Here is a 15,577-nt window from a genome sequence, read left to right on the forward strand (position 1 = left end):
GAAGGGGTTTGAGTTAGTCAATCAGTTAACTAACTAGTAGATACCATCATAACAGAGAGCTGAATTTATGCCAGGTGGTTGCTAGTGGTCTAGTTGTAGGTAGCTACCATCATAACAGTGAGCATAATCAAGGCAATGTATTTCACTTATACATGAATAAATGGTGCTTTTTTAGTATTCTATCAACATGTGGTATTTAATATTCTCTTGAAGAAAGTTTGTGTTGCATGGTTATGCACAACTGATTGAAAGATTAGACTCTTAGGATTGTTTGTGTACGTGCTTTTTTTGGAAGAGGTTTGAGTTAGTCAATCAGTTAATTAGCTAGTAGATACCATCATAACAGAGAGTTCCCAGGTGGTTGCTAGCGGTCGAGTTATAGGTAGCTACCATCATAACATGTGGTATTTAATATTCTCTTGAAGAAAGTTTGTGTTGCATGGTTATGCACAAGTGATTGAAAGATTAGAATCTTAGGATTGTTTGTGTACATGCTTTTTTTGGAAGAGGTTTTAGTTAGTCAATCAGTTAATTAGCTAGTAGATATCATCATAACAGAGAGTTCCCAGGTGGTTGCTAGTGGTCGAGTTGTAGGTAGCTACCATCATAACAGTGAGCATAATTTTTGCCAGGTGGTAGCTACCACCATAACAGAGAGCATAACTTTTGCCAGGTGGTAACTATCAACATAACAGGTGGTAGCTACGACCACACCTACACCACTTCCTTTGCACATTGGGGCTTTGCACCATTTGGCTATAGCTACTCATGAGTGAGATGCCTTTTAAGAATAGCCCCTACACCATCGTGTTCACCCTTTCCATGTCCTGAACCAAAAAAATTATGTGTCATTTTCATTCCTGTCATTGTGTCATATCGAGCAACGAAGTAAAAAGGCCTCTTTGCTTTGAACTGTGAGGTTGCTCCATCTGACCACACCCAATGTTCATTGACCTGAATGCCTTGACCTTTTAGCCATTTATAATGTTGCATAAAGCAGTGCTGAACAAAAAGAGTGGCATGCATCCTATCATCAGATATATAAAAATGATAGTATTTGTGGACGATGCCTACAATATGCACATGCGTAATTTGGACAAAGATTGTAACTTGGTTGGAGTGCCAATGCATTGATTGGATCTCATTTTGTTCTTTGAAAGTGTAGTTTTCTGCAAAATCCATGACAAATACCACCACTTCTTTGGGGAAGTGAACAAGACACTCCTTGAATTGCTCTGCCTACCATCTGGAGACAAAGTTATGCTTTATAAACTTGTTCAAGTGGTCCTTAAACATTACCAAAAGCTCCCTGCATTACATCTCTTTGAATGAAAGAACTTTCCTTTTTTTCTTTTTTCCATCAATTGTGGTTCCAACTTGGACATCCTCAAATATCTTTACGGACACTATACGTGAACTAAATGGTTCCTCCCTTTTTCCTGCTCCACATGAAGAGCATTGTCCCATCAAGCACTTAAGGGCATGGTAGCTGGCACAAATTGCTTTTGGGCAAAGGATAGATTCCTAAAGCAGAGTTATGCCTGCGAAAGTTTTCACACGTGCATTGCAACTATCACCTGAACCACAAATTTTAGTGAGAGCTAGGTGTGAAATTAGATTAATTATATAAATAAATGTATGAATGAGACAAAGATGAAACCTAAAGTATAAATAAAAGAGAACTCTGCAAGTGCACTCTGCTCCATGCACACCAAAAGAGACCTGTCGTAAGTGGTTTACAACATCCTTTAAAAAAGACATCTGCACATGTGTGATGCAGCAACAAGTGCACCGATCCTTAAGCTTGCGCACAAAGTAAGGCTTCAACTTCTCAAAGGCCTTTTGGTGAATCTGAACCTCTAGGTGGCTCTACTTGAAGGCAAGAAAGAACTCCACCAGATAGGGAAGTACCACTATGCTAGTGCCACCAACAAGCACACGAGTAGCTATTGTTCTATCATGCAAATTGAATATTTGTAACTTGAATTAAGTGCCATGTATTGAGTGAAAACGTGTACTCAATCAATGTAGCTGATGAAAGCATCTCGTAAGTTACATTTTTTAATAAGCGTTGAATCTTGAGTGCAGTGTGTTCCATCCAATGTTGTTTAATCTGGTCACCTTTGGAGATGTACAGATAAAACCTTTGGTCACCATACTTTAAAGCTTAATTTGTTCTTGATTACCAAATAAATTGTCTTTCTGAGTTATGGGTTCTCTCACTCAATGGTGGCAGCAAGTAGTAGCTTCCACTCAAATAATTGCCTGGCTTAATAGGGCAGCAAGTGGTAGCTTTTACTAAAATAATTGCCTTGCTTAGTGGAAGCAAGTGGTAGCTTCCACTCAAATAATCAATGTAGCTAATGAAAGCATCTCCAAATTTACATTTTTTTATAGGCTTTCAATCTTAAGCACAACATGTTCCCTCCGATGATGATTAATCTGGAAACCTTTGGAGATATACAGATAAACCCTTTAATCACCACACTTCAAAGGTGACTTTGTTTCTGATTGCCAACTAAATTGTATTCCTGAGTTATGGATGCTCTCGCTCTGTGGAAACCAGTGGTGGCTTCCACTGAAAAAATTACCTCGCTTAATGGCAGCAAGTGGTAGCTTCCACTCAAATAATTGCCTCGCTTAGGGGCAATAAGTGGTAGCTTCCACTAAAATAATTGCCTACTACATGGTAGCTACCACATAATCATTCAGTAGCTACCACATATGGGATTCAATGGACTAGTAGCTCTCTTCAAATTGTTGCTAGTGGTAGCAAACTGATAGCTACTTGTGGCAATTGGTAGCAAGTGCTACCAAGGGCTGCAGTTCTGTTGCTCTAGCTTAATGGTAGCAAGTGGTAGCAAGTGCTACGTTTCTGTTGCTCCCGCTAAGTGGCAGCAATTGGTAGCTTGAAGTTAAATAATTGCCTACTCTTTGTTTGTCTAGCACAGAATCTTCATGCAAAGACCAAACACATTGAGGTCAGGTACCATTTTATTAGGGAGATACTTGAGGACAAGCGCATAGAGCTTGTCAAGGTTCATGCAGATGATAACCCTTCAAATATGCTGATGAAGAATCTACCTAGTCAGTGGTTTGAGTATTGTCATGTATTGATGGGCATTAGATAGTATGTCCATTGGTTGTTCTCCCTTAAAGGCACATTGGCCTTTAAGTGGGAGGTTGTGGGGGTTAAAGGCCATTGCACCTTAGCCCTGATTATGTACAATACTCAAACACATATATATATGGATGACATAGAAGATTAGGGTGTCTGCACCCACCAAAACTTGTGTGGCTCTCTCTTCTGGCTCTCCCATGGCTCAACACATCATCAGTAAGGTAAACCACCATTGCCTATTGCAATGACTCTATCACCCAGTAAATGAGCCAGTTACTTGGAAATCATACCTAGACCCCAAAGACTCTCAAGGAAGGGTCAATTCTATGAGTTTTATAAATTTATGGAGAGGAAGCACATCGTGTCTCTCTATGTGGTCATACTTAGGTGCCTATTTAATTTTAAAAAATGAATGTGTGCAAGTACTTGCACGATAGGATTTGGGGGGGGGGGGAAGTTTAAACATAAGTAGTTTGTTATAAAAAGTGATTGAGGTTTTAAGAAGCAGCCCTATCTTTTGATGCATGTTCATGAGATCGCAAGGGAGATGACAACAGAAAGTCTACTTGATCATATATTACAAGTTCTATCAATGGTGAGTTTGATGTAATAAGCTCATGTGGGAAATGCAAAGTATGCAACTTAGGGAGCCGACATACAAAGTATGCCACTTAGGGAGCTAGTACATGTGCATTTTACAAAAGGTATTCCGATGTTTCCTAAGGGGTATTCCAAAAGGACAACTTGAAAGAATGCCCCCATGTATAACATGAAAACATCATCGATGTCAATAGGAGAAATAAATAAGATTGACAAATATAGTCCATGCATATTCAATTCCTATATATGACACACTTTGAAGTTATATGGGAAACTCCCATCCCATTGCTAGTGCTAGAGTAACAACATATGTATGTGGTGGTAATGCAAAGCCACCATCTTGTGTGTACTTGTTGATAATATGGAGATAACTCAGGTCTCAATCTAAGGAATCAAGAGATGAGGCCTAAAACAACTAAATATAGTACTAATGGCCTGAGCCTTTGTAGGCATGTACTAATACGTGCATGAGTTTCAATTGAACTATGTATATCCTCACAATGAGGGCGATAGAGGAAAAAGATGCAAACAAAAATAGATATGGAGGGTGAAGGAGAGATGGAGGAAAAGTGTGGAGATAGAGGACAAGGGTATAAACAGAGGTAGAGACAAGGGTGGAGATGATGACATTTAAGCCATAGGACAATGATGGGTGACTATAGTTTTGAATTTCTTGCATAGTCGATGTTAAGTAGAAGTGCATGTTTACTCTGTGTGCCAGCAACGATCAAGAGGGGGAGTGTGAGAGAATGTGGGGTGCATGGTCGATGGAAAAAAGAGAGAGGATGACAAGAAAATGAGAGGGGGGGAGGGGGGGGGTGTGATGGGAAGGAGAGGAGAAGAGAGGGGATGATATACCTTAAGAGCTTGATAGAATGGTCAAAGAAGTTGTCAAATGGAGGATGGAGGTTGATGGAAAATTGGGAGGTAGTGGGGATGGAAATGGACAAAAAAAGTGGTGTGGAGGGATGGAGAAGGTGGATGGAAACTGGGTAGTGGCAAACAGAAAGTGGAAGGTGAAAGGGAGGAGATGGATGGAAAAAGTGGTTGTGGGGACGTGGAGAGGGTGGACAGAAGGTGGGGGATGAAGGGAAGGAGCTTGATGGAAAAAGCGGTGGTGGGGGAATGGAGAAGGCGGTCGGAAGTTGGGGGAGGGAGGGGAGGAGCTTGATGAAAAAAGTGGTACTGGGCGAGATGGAGAAGGTGGACGAAAGGTGGGGGATGGAGGGGAGGAGCTTGATGGAAAAAGTGGTAGTGGAGATGGTAGACTAGAGGTTCACATATACCCAGACAAGAAGCATAAATGGATCACTATACCATGTTACATTCATAGATGACCATAACAAATGTGGTTGAGCGTATTTCATAAAAGAAAAGCTAGACTACTTGAGAAGTTTAGGTAGTTCAAAGAAATGGTAGCAAAGTAAACATGTAGAACCAAGATGTAGCTAAGATTAGAGAAGTAAATAGATGTCACCAATGTTTCTCGAATTTCATCAAGAGAAATAAATTAGAAGGTACTACACATGAAAACAAAACATAATATATTAATAGAAAGAAATAGTCAGATAGTAAGAGGAAGCACCATAGCAATGCTTTAATGACAAGAATCCATTTTTGTGTGGAACAAATTACTAACATTATTAATACATGGTACGACACCACAAGTTACCCATTGGATACAAACTAAATTTGGATATCCCAACAATTTTGGGTGCATGTCATACTAACATAACTCATGGTCATAGAATGGAATGGGATGTTAAACCAAGGGCATGCACTATGCTAGGTAATGAGCAAATTAAAGCATACACCCAATCAACACAAAGTTTCCAAAGATATAGTTTTTGATGAGGATGCAAAACGGAAGGCACCATTATCAATGTCATAGCAAATGGTAAAGACTCAAAAGCAAATCATCTACGAGCCAACAATAGGAATAAGAACCGACACAAGGACAAGAACCAGCATCAATAAGAGCGAGGAAAGGAGCTTTAAAAATGATATATACAAGTTGAAATACCAATGTTGCTTTGATGACAATATTCATGTGAATATATGTATTGCTCTTTTTAAGAGACATAGTACAAAAACCAAGACAGCGGCAAGTAGCAATGGACGAAGAAATGAATGCGATGTACAAGAACAACACATGGGAAACATGTGAATTACCAACTGAGAAGAGGCTATCATACACAACTAGGTTGACAAACTAAAGTAACAATAATGATCAAGCGTGAGACTCTTCATCTTGACGCAAGGCCACCTTCATGATGTTGACCATGAGGGAAGGTGCTAAGAGTACAAATTGAGGTCATTCTATAAGAATAATACTATAGACCTGCTTAAAGAGGCACAAGGTTGGAGGTCTTGACCGTAACCCCGGGGAGCAACCAGATACTCAAACGGATTAATTCCTCTATAAACCCAGTGCCGCCTCCTTCTCTCTCTCTTCCTTTGTTTTGTCAACTGCCTTAGCAAACACTATGCAAGGGAAATTCGTGGCCCCTGGTCTCATCCACTTGAAACCTTTCAAGGCTGCACAACAAGGAGCGGAAGTTAATCTTTTCATCTGGCCGTTTGACTGAATTTTGGGCAGCTTTGTAGCTCATATTCCACGAATAAATGTAGCTCATATCCACAAATTAGTGGAGCATATATTGAGGTTAAGGTTTACATACAAATACACATGTATGACTGGAGAAACTGAGAGAGGTAGCATCCTCCTCATACATCTCATCTACAAGGTGGAGCTGTCCCCCAATTAGGGCTAATAGTTTTCTTATTTGAACATTCCCACGACAGACTCTGATGTCTCACCTCAAAATCCAACCTTCTGTTGCAGCTTGGTTGGTTCTGCAGTAGCTAAACGAGTCTTGCACAACTCTGCTCCCTGATGGACAAAGTGCCCATCTACTTATATGGTCATCAAGATGGCAATGGTGTCAAAATAGCCACAGACGTAACTATGCGCATCAATCTGTTTGTTCCCAAGCTTAAGATGACACCATTGCTGGAACATCAAGTTGAGCAGCATTCCATGATCCCCATGGTTGTTCGAAAGAATGTCCAGCATCTCCCCTTAAGCCCAATTCCATTAACCCTTAATGTCTCAATGTGAGAATTGAAAGATTGTCCAGCATCTCAACTGAATTCTCCTGAAGCCCAATTCCATTAACCCTTAAGGTCTCAATGTGAGAATTGAAAGAATGTCCAGCCTCTAGTATTTAAACCTCGTATTCCCATGCATTGCCTCTGAAGACCCAAGATTCTGGTTCATCGTCCAAATTCCACTAGTCTCCGATCCTGGGGTCACGGATACTGACTCCATATCACAGATTTCTTCCCTCCTTGCTTTGGTAATCGTGGCGTTGTGAAAACCTGACAGCCATTCCATCTTCCATAAGAGAAACGCAAATCGTACTCTGTAAAAACTGCATATCAAAAAATTCCAACTCCTGTGAACGATATATCAAAGAAGCTCTCCTGTGGTGACTGGCCATGTTTTCGCTCATAGACGAGGCACCGGTGTTGAAGTACCCAATTGAAACGAGAAAAAGAGGCCATTAGCCTCCACGAGTTCAAGCTTTACATCCTTGAGTCATCCCTCGTTACCGAGCAACTAAAAGCTGCATCAAGGCACTTACCTTGTTTTTTGCCCTGTCGGATCCCGTACTTAGAAGGACGGAGAGTGCCGACATACACGAACTTATTTCCGCAACCTCCTCGATAACGCCTTCCCCGCCGCTCCTGCAGAGGTTGAGCAGAACAGAGGCTGCATTTTCTTGGGTCCTTGTGCTCCCAGAATCTAGGAGATCGACTAGAATCGGGATGACGGAGGCCCTTTGGCACGCATCTACGCTTTCAGTGCAACCTGCAACCTGTGCTAGAACAGCTAGGGAATCCTCCACGACTCCTGATTTGCTCTGAAGAAGAAGGGAGACGAGGACAGGAACAGCACCTGAAACTACCATACTCGGCCTGTTGTCAGGGCAGATAGCTATGTGAAAGAGGGCCTTCAGAGCGTCCTTCCTAGCCCGCACCGATCCTGTGCGAACCAAATCGAGCAGCGCCTGGATGAGGCCTGCCTTTTGTCCAATGATGACTCGGTGATCTTCCGCCACCATGAGGCTGAATAACAAAGCTGCAGCGTTCTCCTTGGCCTCCATGGCCTTTCCCGTAATAAGGACTTCCAGGACGGCATCCAGAGAGCCCGGAGACTGCATGATGAGGTCCTTATTGGTCGGACAAATGGAGAGATTCAACAGCGTAGTAACGGCGTTCGCCTGGATCATGGCATCTGGAGAAGACAAGAGGCGGATGAGGAGAGGGACAGCACCGACGTGGGCGACGGCGAGGCGGTTATCGACGTCGTGTTTGGCGAAGAGGCGGAGCTCACAGACGCCTTGTTTTTGGAGGTCGAGGGAGGGGGAAGCGAGTTTGGAGACGAGGGAGAGGGAAGTGCGACGCTTAACTTCCATGAAAAGGGTTGAATGAGGGAGCATGGGAAGCAAAAGCAGGAAGAAGCGATGCAGAAGAAGCTATGGAACTGAGAGCAGGTTGAAGACGAAAGAAGAAGAAGAAGAAGAAGAAGAAAGTATTACGTGTGTGATTGTGTGTACAACTATTTTTACTTTGAGCACGTGCTCTTTCTTTCTTCAAAGGGCGGCCTCCACGATAAACGAAATTGTCGTGGGGTTCAGGTTTTATGCCATTTAATTACACCAAAATGTTTGATTGGGCATGGGATCATCGATGCCACTACATCAACACACCTTCTCACCGCTTTTGTAGTTTGGCCGCTCCGGTGGTGTGAACCCAGCATCACATTGGGTTCAAACAGGCGACAACCATCTCCTAAACTACTCTCCCTGTGTCATGCTCAAACAGTCTCCCTGTTCATTTAGCTTTTCGTGGTCCCCTTAGAAGGCAGTTCGTTGTTGCAGATCACCAAGGTTTGTTATTGGCTTTTCATTTCTTGATGCTTGGGTGCAGGACAAACTCTTCATCCACGGATAGGCCCTAGCTCCAATGCTCTTCTCCCAAGTCAAGCAATCCATCCCATCTAATCCATCCTTACGACAAACACATTTTTAAGGCCTTGCTAAGGCACTATATGGGATGATGGTTGGTTTTTTGGTCCAAAGGGCCTTCCATCTTATTAGAGCAGGTTCCCGTGCCATCGCTAGCACTCAGTTCCCAGCGGTTCAATGCCAGGCCAGTAGATGTTCCCGTGTGTCTGATTCTCGCCTCCACGCCAGCTGTAACCCTGTCAATGAAACCTGTGTCAGAACGAACAAACCAGTCCAGTCATTGGCTGCAAGCTCCTTTTTGCGATTGATTCCAGCGCCTGCAGTTCCATTGTGAGCACTGAAGCACCGTTGTGAGTAGTGAAGCATCGGCTAAGCAGGTAGTCCTCATCCCAGCACCGCAATGCCCAGCTAGAGAGCCTAAAATTTCGTCTCCAGCTGGGATGTGGGAAGCTTGGTTCGAGTGTGGCGGCTGGCATTTTCAAGAGTGGGAACGAGCATGGCGTCTGCAATTCTAAGCATTTTTTGGCGTTCCCGTCGGCGTGGGAATGCGCTCTTAGTTTGTTTGGTCACTAAGGAGGTCATTAGTGTTTTAGTCTTCTTGCTATCAAAGGCTATATTAAAAGAAGGCCATGGCTTGTAATTTTTTTCCCCACACATACCTATTCGCACACTCATGACCAACTAGGAGCCCATGGCCTATGCTTACATGCAGCTGAGGAGCATCCTGAGGGATTTGAACATGGGCAGCTAGCTCAACTAAGCAAATGCCCAAGTGCCTAAGCTACCCACTATTCCCGCAAAAGAACACATATTTGTGTGCACCCACATTTTTTGCCCTAATTTGGGCTAATGCCCTCTTTTCCTTCTTTTCTTTTCGTCAAGCTCACCCACTTAAAAATGTGGCTAACCAATAATGATATTTTAAACTGTCAATCATGTTTAAGCATTTCAGTGGTAGATCAACTACTCTTACTTTCATTAAAAGCAACGCCGTATTGGTTTTGTCACCTTGCTACATCGTAGCCACTATGCCCCAGTGTACCAACATGCATGTATCTACACACACACACATGCTTTTTTTTTGGGTGAAAACACACACACACACACACACACACACACATGAAGAGAGAGAGAGAGAGAGAGAGAGAGAGAGAGACTATATGAGGGTGTGTTTTCCTTGTAACCCTCTCATACTTGTTTGTGTTTGAGTGTGTAAGAGGAAATACCAGTGCATGAGCATGAGCACGAGCATGCATAAATGCACCTATCATGTGTGTATGCATGCACACACAGACATACATGCATGAATGCGTGCATGCATGGGTGGGTGCATGCATGCGTGAGTGTGCGTGTGTGCATGCGTGTGTGCGTGCATGCGTCCGTGCGTGCATGTGTGTGTGCGTGCATGCATGCGTGCGTGCATGTGTGTGTGTGTGTGAGAGAGAGAGAGAGAGAGAGAGAGGGGGGGGGGGCGGGGGGGGAGGGGGGGTAGAGACTTTGCATCATGATGATGTGCCCTCACCTAACCATCCCTTTCTACTTCCTCGCTTGACCTAACATTTAAGACCACCCCTCCTTTTCTACTGCCTCAATCAAGAATTAAATGGTTGTCTCTCTCACTCACTTAAACAATCAATTTTTCAATTTGTAAAGCATCCCCTCACTTGACTTTGCCTCTAAAGATACACTTCGTTTTTCCACACCACATTTGCATACCAACTCCACTCCTAAAAAGGACTTTCTTTTCAAAGCATTGACATCATGAATCATTTGAAAGAGCTCATTTGACTATGAGTATGTATTGAAAAAAATCCAAGCTCATGAAAAATAATACCTTATCCAAACTCCTCCAAAGCCATGCGCGTTAGTATCCACGTGTCGTAACTTGCTTTTGTAAAAAATATCTCTAGCCCCCAAAGCCTTATCATAAAGCAAAAAGTGTCAAAGGGAGAAGAGAAAGGCCAACTCATTACTACTTTAAATGCTCCACCTTATCCCCCTCAATGCAAAGGCCCTTTTTTAGTAGGTTTCGTTTTGTTTACCATTAAGCATTCTATACTTCTCCATGCCCACCTTCTAAGAGACATTCCACATCTTAGCATATGAGGTGGTTTTCTAAAGGCTTGGAGAGGAACTAAAAGGGGAGTCAAAGTTGCCTCATTCACAAAATAAAACATACATGTATCATTACCTATGCCCTTACTTTTCAAACAACATATCTTGCTTTAATATTGGCTCCTAGAGAGTCACACCCTCTGAATATGTCTCATAGGATTCAAATATTCTCTCAACATCTCAATCTAAAATACAACTCATATAGTTTGAACTCTATGAGACGTGTGCCTCCCATCGTGGCTTTAAACATCAAAAGGCCTTGTGCTTGTCTATTATCTTTTTTTCCAAAAATGTTAATAGTGCAAAACATGGAATACAGCGGTGCCAACGCTATGGATATAAGTAATTTCATAATCATTCATTCAATCAACTAATCAATTGACGTAGAAGGTGGAAGTGAGACAAACTCTCAATTCTTTTTCTTGGATATCTTCTCATCATCATGAGATCAATCCTCAAATCCATCATTGGGTCCGTAACATGATGGACATTGAGCTCATTTGATGACATTAGGACTTACACTATATCATTCTTGTATTCACCCCTCACCCCCCACCACCACCACCACTCTCGATTACTATGGCTTTGAATCAAGATTGTGCAAACAAGGTGAAGAATTATGTAGGGTCTTAGGGCCTTATGTCATCCAAGTGATATAGATCCAAATTTTCAAAGTAGGTTATTCCATGTACTGAGACCTTCCAAAATTCCCTCCCCTCATTTGAGAGAGGACTCCACCCTCCAAACCTCATTACTCTATCTCCCTTGCCCTCCTCTCCCTATTGTCCTTTACTTTTTTGCTTTCCCTTGCATTCTCCTGTCCACTTCCATTCCTCACTTCTTCTCAAGCCTTCCTTTGGTACTTGTCTCTTGCAACGCTTATCACAAGTCTCAAGATTGGATTCCTTGCCCACAAGCTATAGCTTTGATGATGACAATGACTCGAACCATCCCCCTCCCTCACAATTCCCTTCCTCTCCTCCCCCGTTCCCCAATCTTCGATCCCACCTTTCGACAATGATTTGGCAAAGCTATGGTAAAGCATGCCATGCTGAAATTGGAAAATTTGAAGATGAAATTCTTCAATTGAATGTATCCAAATGTTATCTCAAGCATCAAAGATGATATGTTGCTTGACCGCTACTAGCAATTTGATCTTCTTGTCTGCCATAGTCATGGGCGATTCCTATTGTTATAGCTCTCTCGATCGCAATTCCTCCATAATTTTGTATTGGGGTGATCTATTCGGCCAAGGGAAGTTCCTAATTGTTACCTTCCTTCTCACCATGTATGGCAATTTCAGCTATAGGAATTTCCATAGCTCCCACAACAGTCATTGTTTTGACACCCCCCCGCAATTGCTTTCCCCTCTTTGCTTCCCTCCCTATCCCAAGCTCTCAAATTATTCTATAACTTTGGTTCCTTCCCCATTCTTTTGACCAAGCCTCGCTTGACTGCATTGGAGTAAGAAACCACAAGAATAGACCAAGGTTGGCACCTCCTATGCAATTGAACGTGCCGAAAAGCAAGAGAACATCTCTTTTTAGTGCTCTCCCTCTCCCCAAAAGCACTAGATCGGTTGATCCTCCCAAAGTTTTGCATGTTATTTCAAGATCCAAGTGAGGGGTTGAGTTTAGACCTTTTGTGAACAAGGCCCTTGTTGAAGATCCCGAGGATGATGATGAAAAGAAGGCCAGTGAAGAATGTAGTTGTGTAGGGCAAGAAACCATTAGGAGTGGTAGCTATCTTACCCCAACCTAAAAACCTAGGAATGACTCTTGGAGGATGGTGAAGCACAAATATCTTATCAATGGGGGGTTTTATAGTGTTCCTCTAATCAGAATCATTCATTAGAATCTTTGCTATGAATATATGTGTCGATAGTTAAGTAGCATTGGATGAAGCTCAATGTTTCCCTAGTTTGAAGATAGATTAGTGAGTGCTTTATGGGTAGAATATTTTTTCCTTTTCTATTCAAACTAGCTATATGGATGAAGGGTGGATGGTATTCTTACTAAAGGGATATTTTAATTAGGGTATTGAAAAAAATTGTAAGTTTGTATAATAGAAAAAGGGGGGCATTTTAAAGCCTTATGATTTACACATAAGGGTTTTTAAAATACCCCTTATGCAATATATAGGCTTTTCAAGTTGTGACCCCCTGAGCCCCTCTTTTTGGTGGGGCCTAGGGGGGAAAGATTCATCGCTCTTAGAAAAGCATTGTGTTTATGGGAAAGATTAAATTTCAATAGCAAATTTGAGGACTAGTATTTCTATGCCATGGACCATCATTGGAAAAAAATTGATATATTGTATCCATGGTGACTCCTCTAGCTACATCTATGCTCCTCAAATTTCCCTACCCTATCAATATAGAGTTGTATGCTAATCCTCGAAACAAGAATAATTATGGACCTGATTTATGCCCAAAAGTTCCCATGTGTCCTAATAGCAAGAAGAATTATGGATAGGACTTCTACGACCTAGCAATTTTCCCATCAAGCAGGGAGCATATATTTACATAATCACATGCATGATTTACATACATGAATAGCTTGCATCATCATCATCATGATGAAAACCGTTTGTTAAGAATAACTTAATAGTCTACCACTTACCAGCAATAATAGACTAATTATCACCAACAAAAGGCCGGTAATCCCTAAGGATGATACCAAAGTTGCATATGGTTTTGGGTATTTGTTGGTATTAGTATCCAAATGTCCATTACTCTAGGGAATGTGAATATATAGGGTTTTGGGGCTTGGGTATTTATATGTAGATAGCCAACTATTATATGACTTATAAAATATAAGCAAAATGGCTTTAAGCATATCCAGACATCACCTTATGAATCATTGGTTTCTTTATGATGAATAACTATGTACAAAAGCATTTCCATCTATGCATCATTTTAAATAAAAATAAGAATATTGAAATACACTCCTTTGCATCGTGAATCATTCAATCTAGCACACTAGATACATGAGCTATGGACTACAATCTTGTCAAAAGAAATCAATACAACTTTTGAAGAAAAACATATAGCGGAAACCTACCATTGGATAGACTATAAAATTTTGTGAAACTTCCATTTTTACAGCTCCAATCTGAGCTAAGATGCAAAAGTTATGACCCCTTCTTTGTAGGCTCTCCAAGCTAGTTTCACCAAGGAAACATGGTGGGGACAAGCACTCCAATACTATTTTGCAAATGAAACATGGTTGATACAAGGTAACCTCACACATTATTCCCTATTTATATCTTTAAATTAAGCTTTAATCCCACCATTGGATAGATCATGAAATTTTAAGCAACTTTTCTTTTAATAGCTTCTTGATTTGAGTTAAGGTGCAAAAGTTATGATCCCTTGTTTATAGGCCCTCTAAGGTAGTTTCACTATCGAATCATGATTAGGAAAAGTTCTCCAATGGTGGTTTTTCAGCCAAACATATTTGGGAAAGCTATGTAACCATATTCCATTGAGCATCACCCATTACTACATGTTCAAAGTGGCATTCATTATCTTGTAGTTGTGGTAATACATTACCCCCATCTGCAAAACATTGGTGCAATCAACCACTTCTTTTGCAAGCACAATAAACACTACCTATCTCATTCTTTACCTCTTAGATTCCTATGACTCAATTTTGGTCAGCTTACCCCACCACACTAGGCACATGAGCTATGTACTGCAACCTTGCCAAAAGAAACCAAAAGAACTGTTGCACGTGAAGCCTGATGTTTTTGAGGCTTTTTTTTTAATGTTCTTTGAACCCAGGCATGTTTATGTTTATACCCATTCTATGAAGGGGGTGTGTGGGGGGAAATTCCCCCCTAGGACTGTTGTCCGGGGGTTCCACGGGGGACGACAATAGCTATTAGGCCCCCCTTGGCAAGGGTCTGGAGGCAACACCCCCAAGGCCAAAAATACAAGAACATTGATACATGAGTTGTGTGGTCAAAATTGTAAGATAAGGGTGTGGCTCACATAGCAGCAGAGCATTTGATATTCTGCTTTTATCTTGTATCTTCTCACTTCCTAGATAAGAAAAACGTAGGACTAGTTTTTTCTCTATGGACGTAGGGCTGGCTGTTTCTCTATGGACATAGCCCACAATGCGTGAACCATGTATATCGGTGTCTCTCTTTCTCTTCCATCCTGTGTGCTTTCTATCTTGTGTATTTTATGCATTCCACTTCTAACATTGTTGCTCCATTATCACATTGCTCCTAACAAGAACAATAAACACACTCTCTCCCTCTCTTAGATTCTTGTGAATTGTGGTTCACCTTACCCCACCACACTAGATGCAAGAGGTATGGATTCCAATTAACACTCATGCTCTTAATCTCTCAATCTTGCCAAAAGAAACCAAAAGAACTACTGATACTTATGCTCTTAATCAACCCATGATGCTCTAAACTTCTTTAGCCATAGTCCTCTCATTTTAGGGGTGTGTATGGTGTATTATTGGAATCCTCTCGATTTGATGACTCGGACAATTAAAGCTCTAGATCGCCGCAATACTTGACTGAATGATGGTCCACCTTACCCCACCACACTAATTAACTACAATCTTGTGAATGAAAAGTGCTTGTGGCTCTTGCAAGTTATTTTATACGTTATAAAAAAGCAAGAATTAGGAAATATTACCATTGGTAGTGGCCATATCAACACTGGTAGTGGGCTCTTATGGTTGATAGT

At 41.6% G+C, this 15,577-nt stretch overlaps 1 protein-coding gene and 1 pseudogene across 1 annotated transcript; both read right to left on the bottom strand.

Moving 5' to 3' along the window:
- Positions 1–762: 762 nt before the first annotated feature.
- On the bottom strand, positions 763–2,157 carry LOC147881531 (uncharacterized; annotated as a pseudogene).
- Positions 2,158–5,829: 3,672 nt separating this feature from the next.
- Positions 5,830–8,280, bottom strand: LOC147881532 (U-box domain-containing protein 17-like). The gene is made up of 2 exons (XM_087402154.1): positions 7,369–8,280; positions 5,830–7,102 (listed from the first exon to the last, which is right to left on the bottom strand). The coding sequence occupies exons 1-2, from the start codon at positions 8,224–8,226 to the stop codon at positions 7,034–7,036; spliced, it is 927 nt and encodes a 308-aa protein (XP_087258280.1). The 5' UTR covers positions 8,227–8,280; the 3' UTR covers positions 5,830–7,033.
- Between the last annotated feature and the right edge of the window lie 7,297 nt (positions 8,281–15,577).

The sequence above is a fragment of the Dipteris shenzhenensis genome, chromosome 31 (assembly GCF_047967505.1).
Source record: "Dipteris shenzhenensis isolate YYH24624 ecotype China chromosome 31, Dip_SZ_1.0, whole genome shotgun sequence".
Classification (NCBI taxonomy): Eukaryota; Viridiplantae; Streptophyta; class Polypodiopsida; order Gleicheniales; family Dipteridaceae; genus Dipteris; species Dipteris shenzhenensis.

What these genes read in the sequence shown, in the direction of transcription:
- LOC147881532 (XM_087402154.1), bottom strand. Translation starts at nt 8,226, where the DNA reads ATGCTCCCTCATTCAACCCTTTTCATGGAAGTTAAGCGTCGCACTTCC. An exon ending in CCGACAGGGCAAAAAACAAG is followed by an intron (nt 7,103 to 7,368) that starts GTAAGTGCCTTG and finishes AATGGCTGTCAG; the next exon opens with GTTTTCACAACGCCACGATT.